The sequence below is a fragment of the Polypterus senegalus genome, chromosome 8 (assembly GCF_016835505.1).
Source record: "Polypterus senegalus isolate Bchr_013 chromosome 8, ASM1683550v1, whole genome shotgun sequence".
In the NCBI taxonomy this organism is placed as follows: domain Eukaryota; kingdom Metazoa; phylum Chordata; class Cladistia; order Polypteriformes; family Polypteridae; genus Polypterus; species Polypterus senegalus.
The window spans coordinates 7,801,837-7,815,106 of NC_053161.1; the positions used below are offsets into that span (position 1 = coordinate 7,801,837).

General features: G+C 35.5%; 1 protein-coding gene across 1 annotated transcript in view; it reads left to right on the top strand.

Moving 5' to 3' along the window:
- The window catches only part of b4galnt3b (beta-1,4-N-acetyl-galactosaminyl transferase 3b), a 196,392-nt gene that overhangs the window by 111,289 nt on the left and 71,833 nt on the right, over nt 1-13,270 (top strand). Inside the window, exon 4 of the mRNA XM_039760655.1 lies at nt 8,932-9,027. Within this exon, the coding sequence (XP_039616589.1) occupies nt 8,932-9,027 (96 nt within the window). The remainder of the gene's footprint in view (nt 1-8,931; nt 9,028-13,270) is intronic.

The following is a 13,270-nucleotide window of genomic DNA, read 5'->3' on the forward strand; positions in this document are numbered from 1 at the left end:
GTCCTATGCAGTGCCTGCTGTGGCCATTGCAGCATTTCATGTGTTCTACTGTTCATCAAATTCATAATATTTACATAAATGCTATCAGTCTAACAATATAGCAATACTATAAAAATATTATTGATGTGGTCTTCACACAGCATTTTGCAGAGTTATGGAATCCAGCAAAGAAACATTGTGTCAAGCAGAGTTACAAGTCAAACCTTGTTTCTAAATTCAATGCCTAAACTCTGCACTAGGCACTTTAGGTAAGTTTTCCTGCAAATCCCTATTTATAACCTTAACCATAAAACTGGTTACTTTTCAATTCAAGTGTGATTGTTGTGTGTTGGTGCAGTTTGCAAGACAGATTGTAAAGTTTGATTTCAGGTTTGGAGCTATTACTTCAATCTATTCAAAATGCATACTATTGGCAATTGAATTATATTGATCTTTTGAATTATTTTTGATATTGTCCTGTGTTGTTTGTGATATTTGTCATTTAATAGTTGACTAGCATTGGATCTACAGCATACAGTCAAGTAGGCAAGACTAACAATGTAATAATATGGAGTACTGTTTTATTTCTTGTACAGAAAATAACATTTGCTATGCAAGCTGATTTCCTTTTAAAGAGAATCCATCTTGTAAACTATTTAACATTAAAGAAAGAAATATTTAGCAATAAACATTAAAGAAAGTTGCTATCATCTATGGAATTCCAAAGCTTATCAGCATTTTATTGTGCTTGTTGCTCATTGGAAATGCCAAATATAAATTTGATACATTAATTCTTAAGAGCATAAGTGTAGGTAGTTTCCAGTTTTTGCTTCACTTTTATCAGGCAAAAATGTTCTTATGTGTTAAACATGCTGTATAAAGGGGCAATTGTAAAATACTTGTTCACATGCCATGTGTATCTTATTGTTCAGGGGTGTGGAAATCAAATTTTTTTCTACTTGTCCACGGACAAGTAAATTTAGAAAATCCACTTTTCCGCCAGTTAAATTCACTTGCCCATAAACAAATAACAAAAGTGAAAAATAGTTCCATTTTAAAAAAGTTCTTTCAGGGAGTAGTATTTTGCCACCTTGCTCTAGAACATTATATAAATGATTCCCTTATTTTAACTCACTAATAAACAATGCCTTCATTATAGCTACACTAGTTATGTTTCACATATTACAGTTAAATAACAGAACACTGTCCTGATTCATTTTCTGCCATATTCTTCAGCTTTTGTCTTGCAACATCTTCTCCCCCAAAAATCTTTACCATCTCAGACAGCATGGGCTGAATGCTGTTTATTTCTGCTTGTGCTGAACTGCATGGTTCCTGGTACTGGTACTGACGGCAAATTTGGCAAAAAACGGAGTCAGCGTCATCTGCATTTACCCACGGAAACCCTCTGAGCCATTGCAATTGGAAAAAAAACGTTTTCGTTTATCATCATACTCGCGGTCCCTTTCAGCTTTTGTGTTTCTTTTCTTGTCCTTATTGCCAGTTTTTTCAGGGCCTGTTTTGCCAGTTTTAATTAAACAATCGATTTCTTATCCGAGATGCTACTTGCTTCAGTTTCAGCAACACACATATAGAGAAAAGAATGTGCTTACCGCAGTGTATTATGGGTTACACAGGTAATTCCTAATGACGTATTTGAAATTCCGCAAGATGGTACATTTCCAAAGAAGTAAATATTACATACGTTGTCAGAAAAAAATAATCGCGTCTAAGTGAAGATTTTTATAGATATTTCATAACATTTACCATTAGAATGTTTTCTTCTTCATTTTTAATAAACTGACAGCGCGAAACCAACTTGTTTCATATGAAAAATTCTCTAATCAAAAACGATCTATAGACAGCTCATCAGAATTGTTGTCACGCAATAAATTTCTTAACTCGTCAATATATCACAACCTACGTGAAATCGCAAATTTCAGGAAAGATTAACTGTCTAGCAAGCTTTATGTGGTGAAAAAATTTGCATTGTAAGTAAAATGACCGCATTTTATGTAGAAACAATGTATTTTATCAATAATATATAAAAGTTATCGATTATAATGAAAAAATCATCAAATTACATCGTAATGTCGGCATGAAAAAAATTACCGCATCTCCAAGCGTGTAAATAGTAGGGTAAAATACTTATGTAAGTCTGTAAGAGTGCTTTCCCTTTGAAAAATCAGCCGTCATTTTGTAAACAATATTGAAGACCAATCTGAGACATGAAGAACATGCCTAAGTAGACTGTTTCCACACGAAGTACGTACCCAAATGTTTAAAATTTGAAAGTAGTGGTAAAAATGTGCCCTGCACAGCACATATAATTCTTTTTTCTCCAGCAAATTGCACTTGTCCACGGACAACTGAAACCAGAAGAACACGCTTGTCCGACGCTCAATTTACCCGTGACGGACGAGTCGGGCGTTGGATTTCCGCACCCCTGTTGTTAATACAATAAACTTTACAATTGCTGTAAATTTTGTTTGGAATTTAAGGATGAACAAACTCAATGTTTTTAGTTTTGAAACTTCCAGAAAGTTTGGAAGCAGTTTTTATGAGTTGTGAATAATGTCTCAGATTAACTTGTTTATCTAGTTCTGAGCATTAAGTACAAGGCTTGAACCAACCCTCTGTGGAGCACAACCCATCATTTAGCACACTCTGACATATACCTACGATGATTTAATTTAGAACCACCAAGTTGCCCCACCTGCTTGTTGAGTAGAGTATGGTGTGTTCCTTTTCAAAAATGTACTTAAAAAAAAATATATTACATAAAAATAGTTTAAGAGATGGGAATTTAGCTTGCTGCCTATTATGTTGTTTGCTGACTTGCTTTAGTGTTTGACTCTGGTTATAATGCTTGCGCAGAGATTATGCAGAATTATGTATTGTGAACCTGCATAACGAAACATTCATGGTTAGTCAAGTTCTTTGAAACCATTCTCATCTGCTTGTCAGGTCATTTTTATGGGCCAAATTTTAGTGTCTTCACCCTTGCCCCCTTATTTCATTAACCACAGGTGGTTCTACGTAGGAACATGTATACAATTTGTTTGAATGCAAATTTAAGACAGTATGTTGTAGCTAACATCTCCAGTGGACATGGCCAGGTATAAAATGACTAACATGTATGAGCTATATTAGGGCTCAAAGCACGCAAGCAATGAAGGATAAATCCTACGATGTGCTTATAAAAACAAACAATTCAAAATCAAAGTAAAAGTAAAAAAACTTGAAAGGTTCCTAAGCACTGAAAGAATTTAAGGAGCATTAAGGATAACTGCTCACTGTCCAGAGTCCTACTTCTCTTTGTCTAGGCCAGCTTGCTCCAGGTGACAATTGGCTGACACCTTAGCATTTGATTCTAAATGTCCAGGGGCCTCATGTATAACGCCGTGCGTAGAACTCGCACTATAACATGGCGTAAGCACAAAAGCCGAAATGTGTTTACGCACAGAAAAATCCAGATGCAGGAATCTGTGCGTACTCCAACTTCCATGTTCTTCCGCTACATAAATCCTGATCAGCGTGAAAACTAACGCTCGTGCACGCGCATTATGTAACGCCCAAAATCCTCCCAGAATTACGCCTATTTGAATTTGCAAATCAATATAAATCGACCTTAAGCGCAGCCTTCTGTGAAAAGACAATGGGAAAAGCACGGGGGAAAATATAAGAATTTCAGCGAATACCAAGTGGAGGCAAATGAAAAACATACTATTTGTTCAAATAAACCGTGGTATAATCAACAAAATGAAGTTGATCGAGTGACATAGCGTGTTGGAGAAACTTGAAAGCTCACATTCACAAATCGCACAGTGCCGGAAATAAAAAAGAAGTCACATATCAAAGTCGCCGTGAAAAGCCGAGTTGTAAGCCCACTGTCTGAGTGTTATATGAAAGCTTATTAGGGTACAGATAAAAAAGGCACACAGTGAGGAAAAAGCACGAAATGTCAACTTCAATCTCGACATTTCCACTTTAATCACGTAGTTTATTTTGTCATTAAAGTAGAACATCAAACTTCATCTTAAAATCGTTTAATTAACCAGTTTCTCAAATCACATCGTAATTAAAGTAGCACGTTAAATTCTTTGTTTTGTATTTGATCTTCTATGTGCTCTGTGTGTGTGAATCACTACTTGCTTTTTAAACCGGCTCTCTTCCTCCAACTTGACTCAGAATCAATTACATTCGTAATATTACAGTTCTCTGAATAACTAAAATACTGAGATGTATACCTGATATCATTTTCATGATGATAGGAGTTAAAGCACGTTATTAAACATGTGTTTCACTTCGATGAAATAATTTATTGCAGCAGTACAATCAGGGGCGGCTCTAGGCTTGTGGTGGCACTGGGCAGAGGAAGAATCGGTGGCTCTTTCGCCCGCCCGTCAGTAAGGTAGCTTATGCACAGTGGATGGCTACGTCCGTTGCGGACACTGCATAGCTGCCTCGTGCTCATGACACAAGCATTTAACTTTTGCCGAAATTTGTCGCTGTGTTTTTAGCTGTGTTATTTTCTCTTTCTGTTTTATATTCAATATATATTGGCGTAGCCGTCACTGCAGTCAGTGCTTTTCTTTCCCCAAGTAACCGATCGCCATACAATCAGCTCTGTAATAGACGTTAAGCCATCTGTAAGCTTAGCGCCGATTCTTCAAAACGTTTAAAGAACATTGAAATATCTTCGTAGTACATGTTTAATTATTCTATCCTTAACGACACTCCCAGTGAAGAATATAGATTATTTAAATTTTTATCTGTATAATTAAACATATTTTGCTGAATTTCACCTTATAAATGATATCGTTTCTGTTTCTGAACCGCGAGGTCCGTACAGGAAAGGCTTTAAAACATTTTGCAGTGGCTGAGACAGCGTGTCCTTGAAGCTGTATACCGATAATTCCCTTTCCGATCAGCTGCTGCTGTGATTCACACTCAGATACAGTGATATAAATACTCTGAGTGGTGCAGTGAGAGAAATATTGAAAAAGATGATCTGCTGTGGCAACTCCTAACAAGAGGAGCTGAAAGAAGAAGAAGAAGGGAGAGTACCAACGCTAAAGCAGTTATGGTATTTGGAATACTATGGCTGTTCCCTCTACCATTATATTGTTACAAGTTAATTACAATCAGATGCATTACAATAATAAACAATATGCGGTTAGTTTCGGTGTATTTATAAAGCCGTTTCAGGAAAATAAGGTGTAACCACACAGGAACAGTAGCACAGCTTTGACACTGGGTGCCGCCAGTCTGCAAAACCGAGCGGAGAACTTGCGTACGACAAGGTATGAGGTATCGTGGAAAAGTGCGTAGCTTTACGCCAAGTGTAGGTTTTATACATCGCGATTTGAACATGGAAAAGTTCTTACGCAACGTTTCTGTGCGTACGCACCGTTTATACATGAGGCTCCAGAACACACAGCCTCTGATCCGATGATGCAACTATAAAGTAAGTCATTGACCTGCATTCCAAGATAGCTTGGAACAAGATGCTGTTTTAGATAGACAGATAATGTTACATTTGTCCCAAGGGGAAAGTTTTAGCATTTACAGACATTCAAGAACTATAGAAATACCAGCTGGGTTATCCAGCTTCTGTGGTGATTCCCTAAGACAGTGGGCCTGTTGGAGGATTTAGAAGAAAAACAATACACAAATTGAACCAGGCCTATATGGGAAAAACAGTTTATCTCAGAAAAATTGGGAAACTAAAAGTTGTAACTGGTAAGAACTAAAATAAACTCAACAAACTTACAAAACTAAAAATGATGGAAAGTCAAATAAAAAGTACAGCCAACCATAATTAATAATACGTAAATATAATACACGGGTAGCCAGCCAGCTGAGCTAAATCCGGCTTCAGATGTGGGTTTTTTACTTGTTCACTAAAGATTTTGGGGTTGTTTTGTTCCTGTAAATATAGTGTAATTTTCTCTTCACATCAGCTATGCTCACAGCCGCAGAAGCTGACGCCCAGACTATAGCTTGTTTGCTAACTACATTTTACTTGAGCTTTACAGAACTCTCCTCCTGCTCACACTCCATGCCATATGTCATGCCGTGTCTTTTTCCTTTTTCATTTATGTGTCCATCATATTGGTCAGTGCCATTCTTCATGTACCCCTGCTATCCCTTTTGCTATTAGCTTTTATTTATTTAAGCTGGATAACCCAAAAAGCCAAGTGGCACTGTTGTATCTGTCTCAAGTACGTTTCAGTGTTGATCAGAAAAAAAAAAAAATGCAGTGCATTAGTATTAACTATTAGTATTGACAGAAATCAACAGATAAAATGTGCCAGCTAGTTTCCTTTTTTCTGTTACATCACCAAATTTCAATCAAATTGGTCAAATAACTTTTTTAGATTTTGAGATATTTAGTTTTTTCTTTTAGAGGAGTTGTTTTTACCCCTAAATAAAATATAGATCAAAATGCCCTTTCTTAGTAGACACCTATTGTACGAGATGTAGCATCCTTCATATTTCAGCTTTTTAATTAAGCAAGAAAATAGTGCTTTTGATGATGGGTGAGACAGTCAGTCAACTTTTACATTTTATACATGTATAGATTATAATAAACACACACAAGGATTATGAAAAAGAAGAAAACCAAATGACTTGTCTGATAATGAAAGTAGTCAAAGTGAGGCATTATAAAGGTACATTGTTGTAGGCATAAAGGAACCCCAGTGTTGTTTCTTGACATAAGCTTAAGCTTACTTGTGTTTGAACATGGTGTTGTGGTTGTTGACAGTTCTTGAGAACAGAAATGCAGTTCACTACTCTTTCAGAACAGGCTATCTCAAAAAGATATCTCTGTCATTCTTAACATACCCGTTGAAGTCTCCTAGTAGTACCGCAGAGTCAGAAGTTTGTACAATTTTGATTATACAGTTCATTTTCTTTAAAAAGTCCAAATGGTTTCAACTGTTGTTTGAAGCTACCCGGCTGTGTACCAGAACAAACCCCAAGTACACAATACATAGCAGTAGTTTTTGTGAGTATCCCTACATTAGTCAGGGGCCCTTATCAAATGGCAAATCAAGAGTAGGAGTGATAATACCCTTGACCAGGAAATCTGGGTTCCATAGACAATACTCTGTAAAGACAAAGTGACTATGTCTAGTTGTAAGTTTTATAACCTACTTTGCAAGCTTCAACACTTTCCCACACTAGAAAAATTGTTTTCCACCGCCCAAGTGCGATATGCCTGACAAAGTGACTACAGGTAAAATTCCGTTACGAACTCCCAATGACCTAAAAAATATTTCATTGTAACGAAAATTTCATTGTAATGAGATTCTGTATATGTTACTATAGTGCTTTCTTTAGCTTGCGCCCAGACATTTGCAATCATTTCAATAGCTTATTTCACGTTAATTTTAATCTCCTTCTGCCTACAAATTATTTCCTTGTGATAATACACTTTCAGGGTGCGAATGATGCCCAAAACCAATGGCTGAAGCACTGCTGTGCAATTGGGTCAGAGGAATTCACCACAAACATTATCTAAATGTGGAAGCATCTTGTGGGCAGCACAAGTTATCAATCAAGAGCCGAATCATCCTTCTTCATATTGTGAGGTTTCTGAACTCTTTTTAAGACCACCACACACAACCCCCAAATTGGGAATGACACGCTGAAGTGCGTCCCAAAACGTGATTGCAGCGATTGTGGAAGATTGTTTGTCTGTTGCTGGGGCAGGGCAATAGCAGGCTCACAGAGGTGCAGTGAAAAACCATAAAAGCAAATCATAAAAGATCAGGGTCATGCTATAAGTCCCTGTCTTGCACCCCAAAACATGAGGCTTAGTCTCGGTACTTTAGCAAAACCAGCTTTATTCAGCTTGAACAGGAACAGCACAGTTATTTGTTGTAGTGTGATCTGCCATTCTGCTATACACAGACACAGCAGTCAGGCAGGGTCATGGCCAGGTCAGTGATCAAGTAATCATTTTACCTGCATTTACAATGTACCTTGCATTACCCCTCAAGATCTTTTCTGTTTGGTTTGGTGGAGAGATGCAGCATAGCGGTGAGCCTGCTGTTGCCCTGGAAGTAGATAAGCAGTCTTCCATAGACGCGGACTCTTCAGCATGCTGCCTAGTTGGGGGAGGTCCCAAGAGAGTTTACAAACCTCACATTTTCTTGAATGAGTGCTGCATTAATAGGAATGTTTCTTGAACGAGCATCACTGAACCACATAAAAACAGCTTTTTCGACATCTTCAAATGCAGTACTTCACATACGTTTGCAACCCGAGATTTTTCTCTTTTTTTGCTCTGTCTTTCAAGAAAGTTGACAGTTTCGAATGCGAAATTCCTAATTCACTGGCAATGTCCTTTTTCTGCAAAAATGTAAAGTTTTTTTATCTTTTCTGGTATGAACTGTTATTGTTTTTTCTGTCTGCCGTTTCTATAGGAGGGAGACAGTGAGTTAAATTCGAATGGATGTTTTTTAAATGTTGACGAGCAATAAGCAAAAGGTATCACTGAAAACCACAGGAAACAAAAGACAAAAAAAAAAGTACAAGGAAATTTCGAAGAAAGAAAAAAAAATTACAGTGTTTCCGTTTGGGGGATCATTGTGCACAACTGAGCTGTGACCACAGAACTAACTGCACTGTGGATGATTCATTCAGGCATTTCAAGGTCTTTTGGGCACTTTATTGTAATGAAAGTATCTGCTGAATGTCTTTCGTAGTAACAAGATTTCTATAGACTCGTGTCATATGGGGAAACTTTCGGGACCATAAAAATACTTTGTTGTAACAGAATTTTATCTGTATATCTAGTCACTATACAGTATATGGTCAGACATCTCATTGTATTTATAGTGACAATGACAAAACACCATTTATATTTTTTATTGTTTTTGGTATGTGTTTTAATATCAAATGTAGTGAACTAGTAAATGTTCCTCTGTTTGGTTTCAGTTTATAGGTCAAGCTAATCTGCATATTTTTGAAGATTGGTGTGGCAGTTCCATTGACCAACTTTGTAGAAACCTCCATTTTCCATTATACCCACATGTAAGTAAAACTTGCCTTTTTCAGTTACATTAACATCTGAGTAAATGTTATGCCTTTTTGTTACGAGTCAAGAATAAGGAAGGTTATTTTGGTGGTAAGTCTGTTATATGTCACTGGTCCATTGATGATGCTCACAAGATCTTCCAGTTTAACTGGTAATGTGTGTTTTCTGTTTAAATTGTGTGTTGTGTGTGTGTGTGTTTATGTCTTGCATGTTCTTACACTCATTGTTGAATTTAGCAGGGTAAGAAATTTCCATGTGTAAAAATTTTCAAGATATTGCAAATAGTACTTATCACAAATATTTCGTATATATAGTTCCTGCAACATATATTTGCTTATTTTAATTAATCATATTTTAATATTGCAGCTTTCACAATTTTATTTCAAATTAGAAATGTCCAGCAAAACCAGTATGCTATAAGATGACCTCAGTCCATCCAACAGTTACAATTTATTGGCTGTATACTTTAATATTTATGATACACTATCCTATGACAGTACTGCTGGTACTACTACTACTACTACTGCTACATATTTTGCAATGCATGTAGTAACAAAACGCATGTCATTTTTCATTTCAACAGATGGTGCATCTTTAACATCAGCACTACTAATATTGAAAATTTGATGTAGCTACAATTTTCAATTTATATTTTCCTTTTTTAAATTCTAGTATCCATGTGTCTGGTGCTTTAGTTTCAAAGCATTTTAGTATAAGTCACTTTCTGTTCATTAGCTACAATTTTAAAGGAAGTCTGCTTCCAGATGAAGCCAGTTTTGCTGAAATTCTTCTTTCAAATTAGCAGTCCAACCAAATCATCAAGCATATTTAATCAATCAGTGATGTCACGTGTAAAGATACTTGAGAAAGCACTGCATAAAAAGTGCATCAGTCTCAACAAAATGAATCATCTGGACAGCAAAAGGCAAGATTAGAATGAGAAGCTGCAGCAAAAAATACAAGGTGAACAAAAAGTCTGAATAAGCAAAGGCTGCCCTAATTTGGTGTGCTCATAAGAAATGCGATGACATCATAAAAAAGAATGGTTGTATTAAATATTTAAAATATTAAAATGTGTTCTTCATTTTAAATGTTTAAAGTCTAAATATTCTCAACTGTAATAGAAATCTGTCATTTTTTACCCTCTGATTGAGGTCCATAGATCCCTAGTAAAGGATCAATAAAAAAGTCGTATTTGTAATCACTGACCTTGAAATAGTCTAAAACCTTACCCCCAATTGGTTATGTTTTTAACTTTCAGGGAGTTGTTCTTAGAGGGCTAGAACCAGCAGTAAAGAATCAAACATTAAAATTATTATCCTATTCCTGATCAGTAACCTAAATTAACATAAAACAGTACTGCAGCTGCCGTATTAGGGCTAGTTGGTATTGCACAATCAACTTCATTCTGATAATTTTTGCTGAAGGCACACAATGGTTTACCTTTTATTATGATTTCCTGCATAAAATAAGGCCCAAAAAGTCCTACAAAATAAGGTTTTTGAGTCTAGAGAGCTATAAAATCCTAAAAGTGTGACATCTTGTATAACTAGACATCAAGATGAGTCAAATGGTATATTATAATGTGGAGGTTGTCTTGTACCAGTGGGTTAGCAGACACTGAACAAAAAAAAAAAAAAACTGAATTGATTTTGTTAAGTTAAGTAATTCTTAAGAACACAATATAACCAATACAAAAATATGCTGTATTCAAGTGGAGCAGCATCATGTGAATTAAGATGTGTAAATGAATATGAACATACAAAAATTCCAAGACATCAGACAGATGCCATAAGAAAATGAAACGGGCCAGTTCAACTCTGCATCGATGTGTAAAACAATTAGAATGGAATGCCAGAGAACACAAATTTCATTCAAAATAGATCATAGACTCATTTGCAAATGTAGAAATGATTGCAGAGTATTACTATAGTGCCTTGGATCTCTGTTGTGAATACTGCATAAACATGGATGCTTCTGTACTTATTTATTTACTGCTTTGTGATCATTAGAAAGCTGTTTAAGATTTTTCAAAATAATTATGAGAGCAAAATCTGTAACACTCAAGACTAGGAAAACATCCTTACTTATGTAAAGTAATAATATTAAATAGGACTCCTTGTTGAGATCTTCTAAATAGAGACCATTAGGATATGTGATCTGATTATTCTTGAAAATAGTATACTGACACCTTGTCTTGCTTCCTGCTTCTCCCTCCTGACCTAATAAAAAATACTCACAGATACTTCATATAAACAATAGAACAGGCAGGGCAAGTCGTCTGATTTTTCAGGGCAGACTAAGATGACAAACTCTTATTTTAAGAAATGTATCTGTCCCTTTAACACCCTGCCTGAAGTATTTGCCAAAGTATACATGCAGAATGGGGCCCAGTTTGAATGACTGAAATTTAAAAATTTTGATTTTAGTGAAGTTTTGCCTCTCACTCACATCTTATGGCTTGTTAAAACTGCATTTTCTGCATCATGGACTTCTTGTGGTATTTGAGTATGGGTAACATGTCTTTATGCGTCCTGTATGCAGATACGCAATATTATAGGTACCATTGTCTATCAAATGTGATTGCAGGCAGAGTTTCCTTTTTAGATTTTTTTTTTTCCCACAAAATTCACAGAACAGAAAAACATTGGATTCTAGATTACATGTTAAAAATAGTTGACAATGTTTACCTTTCTACTAAGCAAAATCGTTATGAAGATTCTAACAAGGCATAATAATAAAATATTTGTTGGTATCAAATAGGAAGAAACAAAATCGAAACTAAAAATACACTACAGTTAAAAACCAAAAACACAGATCCTATTCTAAAACCCTAAACTAAATTCTCGTAAGTCTGTTGAAACCCTGGAGTTTTTCTTTCACTTGATTGTATTCCTAGCTCCAGTCTTTTTTATGTTTTCAAATATAAAAAAAGAAAAGCAACAACTGCTCTTCCTTTTCTTGTGCAAAGACAGATTCAGGTAACCTTGTACAGTAAAGTAAACTGTAAGCTGTTCTTGCAAATGATGCAGAGGAATAAGTGTGTTTTCTTACTTTTTTCATTAATACATAAAAATTTAACACAAGCCAGTGGATATTCCACAGTTTCAGAGGAAGAGGTAATTGTGTTAAAAGAAAATATGCCACTCGCCACACCAACCCTACCAACGGGTTTGCTGTCACCAAAAAAACGCAAAACTCAAAAGGTGATATTATTCATTGAGTGGCATTTTCATGCACTCTGTTATTAGGCTATTTTTATCAGCTTCATATGAACGTACTGTAAGCAGTATTTTGAACAAGCAGCTGTTTTAAAGTGTAACAAACTGGCAACCTAGTGTACAACAGAAAGAGAAACTTATAATTAAACTTAAATGTCTGTAATAGGTTTTAAATAACTGTTAAATTAATGTTTTCTATTTTGGAATCCTTAAAATGTAATGGTGCATATTTGTGGTTTAAATTGGTCCTGAGCCACATATGTATCTACTAGTGGAACCTTGCAAGACTATATATACACTTTTATTAATGGTAAATGTACACATTGTTTTTTATTGTCCAAGTGTCTGTTTATTTGCGTTTTTTGTTGTCAATGTGGTCTTTATTATTGATTAGGTGTTGAAACTGAACAGTGTATGATTTAATAATAAAATTAAATAGTTGTAATTAAAATATGTACATGTGGAAATACTTATTCAGTATACTTGCACCTTTTTATGCCAGCTTATCTTGTACTATAAATTTAGAAAGAAATGCTGTAGTTTGGAGTGAGTTTCACTAGTAAGAATGTGGCTGAAACAATTTTTAACTGGATCAGTTGATTACAGTGTGGTGTCCTTTCTCCAATCCAATCTGTGACTTGGAGCAAGTCACTTAACCTGTCTTTGCTCTATCTGTAATAATTTATGTAAACAGTTATATTGTTGTATCTGTACTTGGTGTCTGCACCTGTAAAGTACCCAGAGACAGTATTCACTATAGAAATTTACTATTATAAATAAATGATTTTGGAAGGGGTTTAGTGTATGTGGGTGATTGGATGGTTGATTGATTGACTACTTAATTAATATATACAATACTGATGTATACATTTATCACTTACAACATTAAAACCACTCACAAGTAAAGTTAATAGCTTTGATTATCTTGTTGCAATGGCACCTTGCCAAGGGGGTGGGATAGAGTAGCCAGCTCTTGAACCGTCAGTTCTTAAATGTGATGTTTTGGAAGCAAGAAACA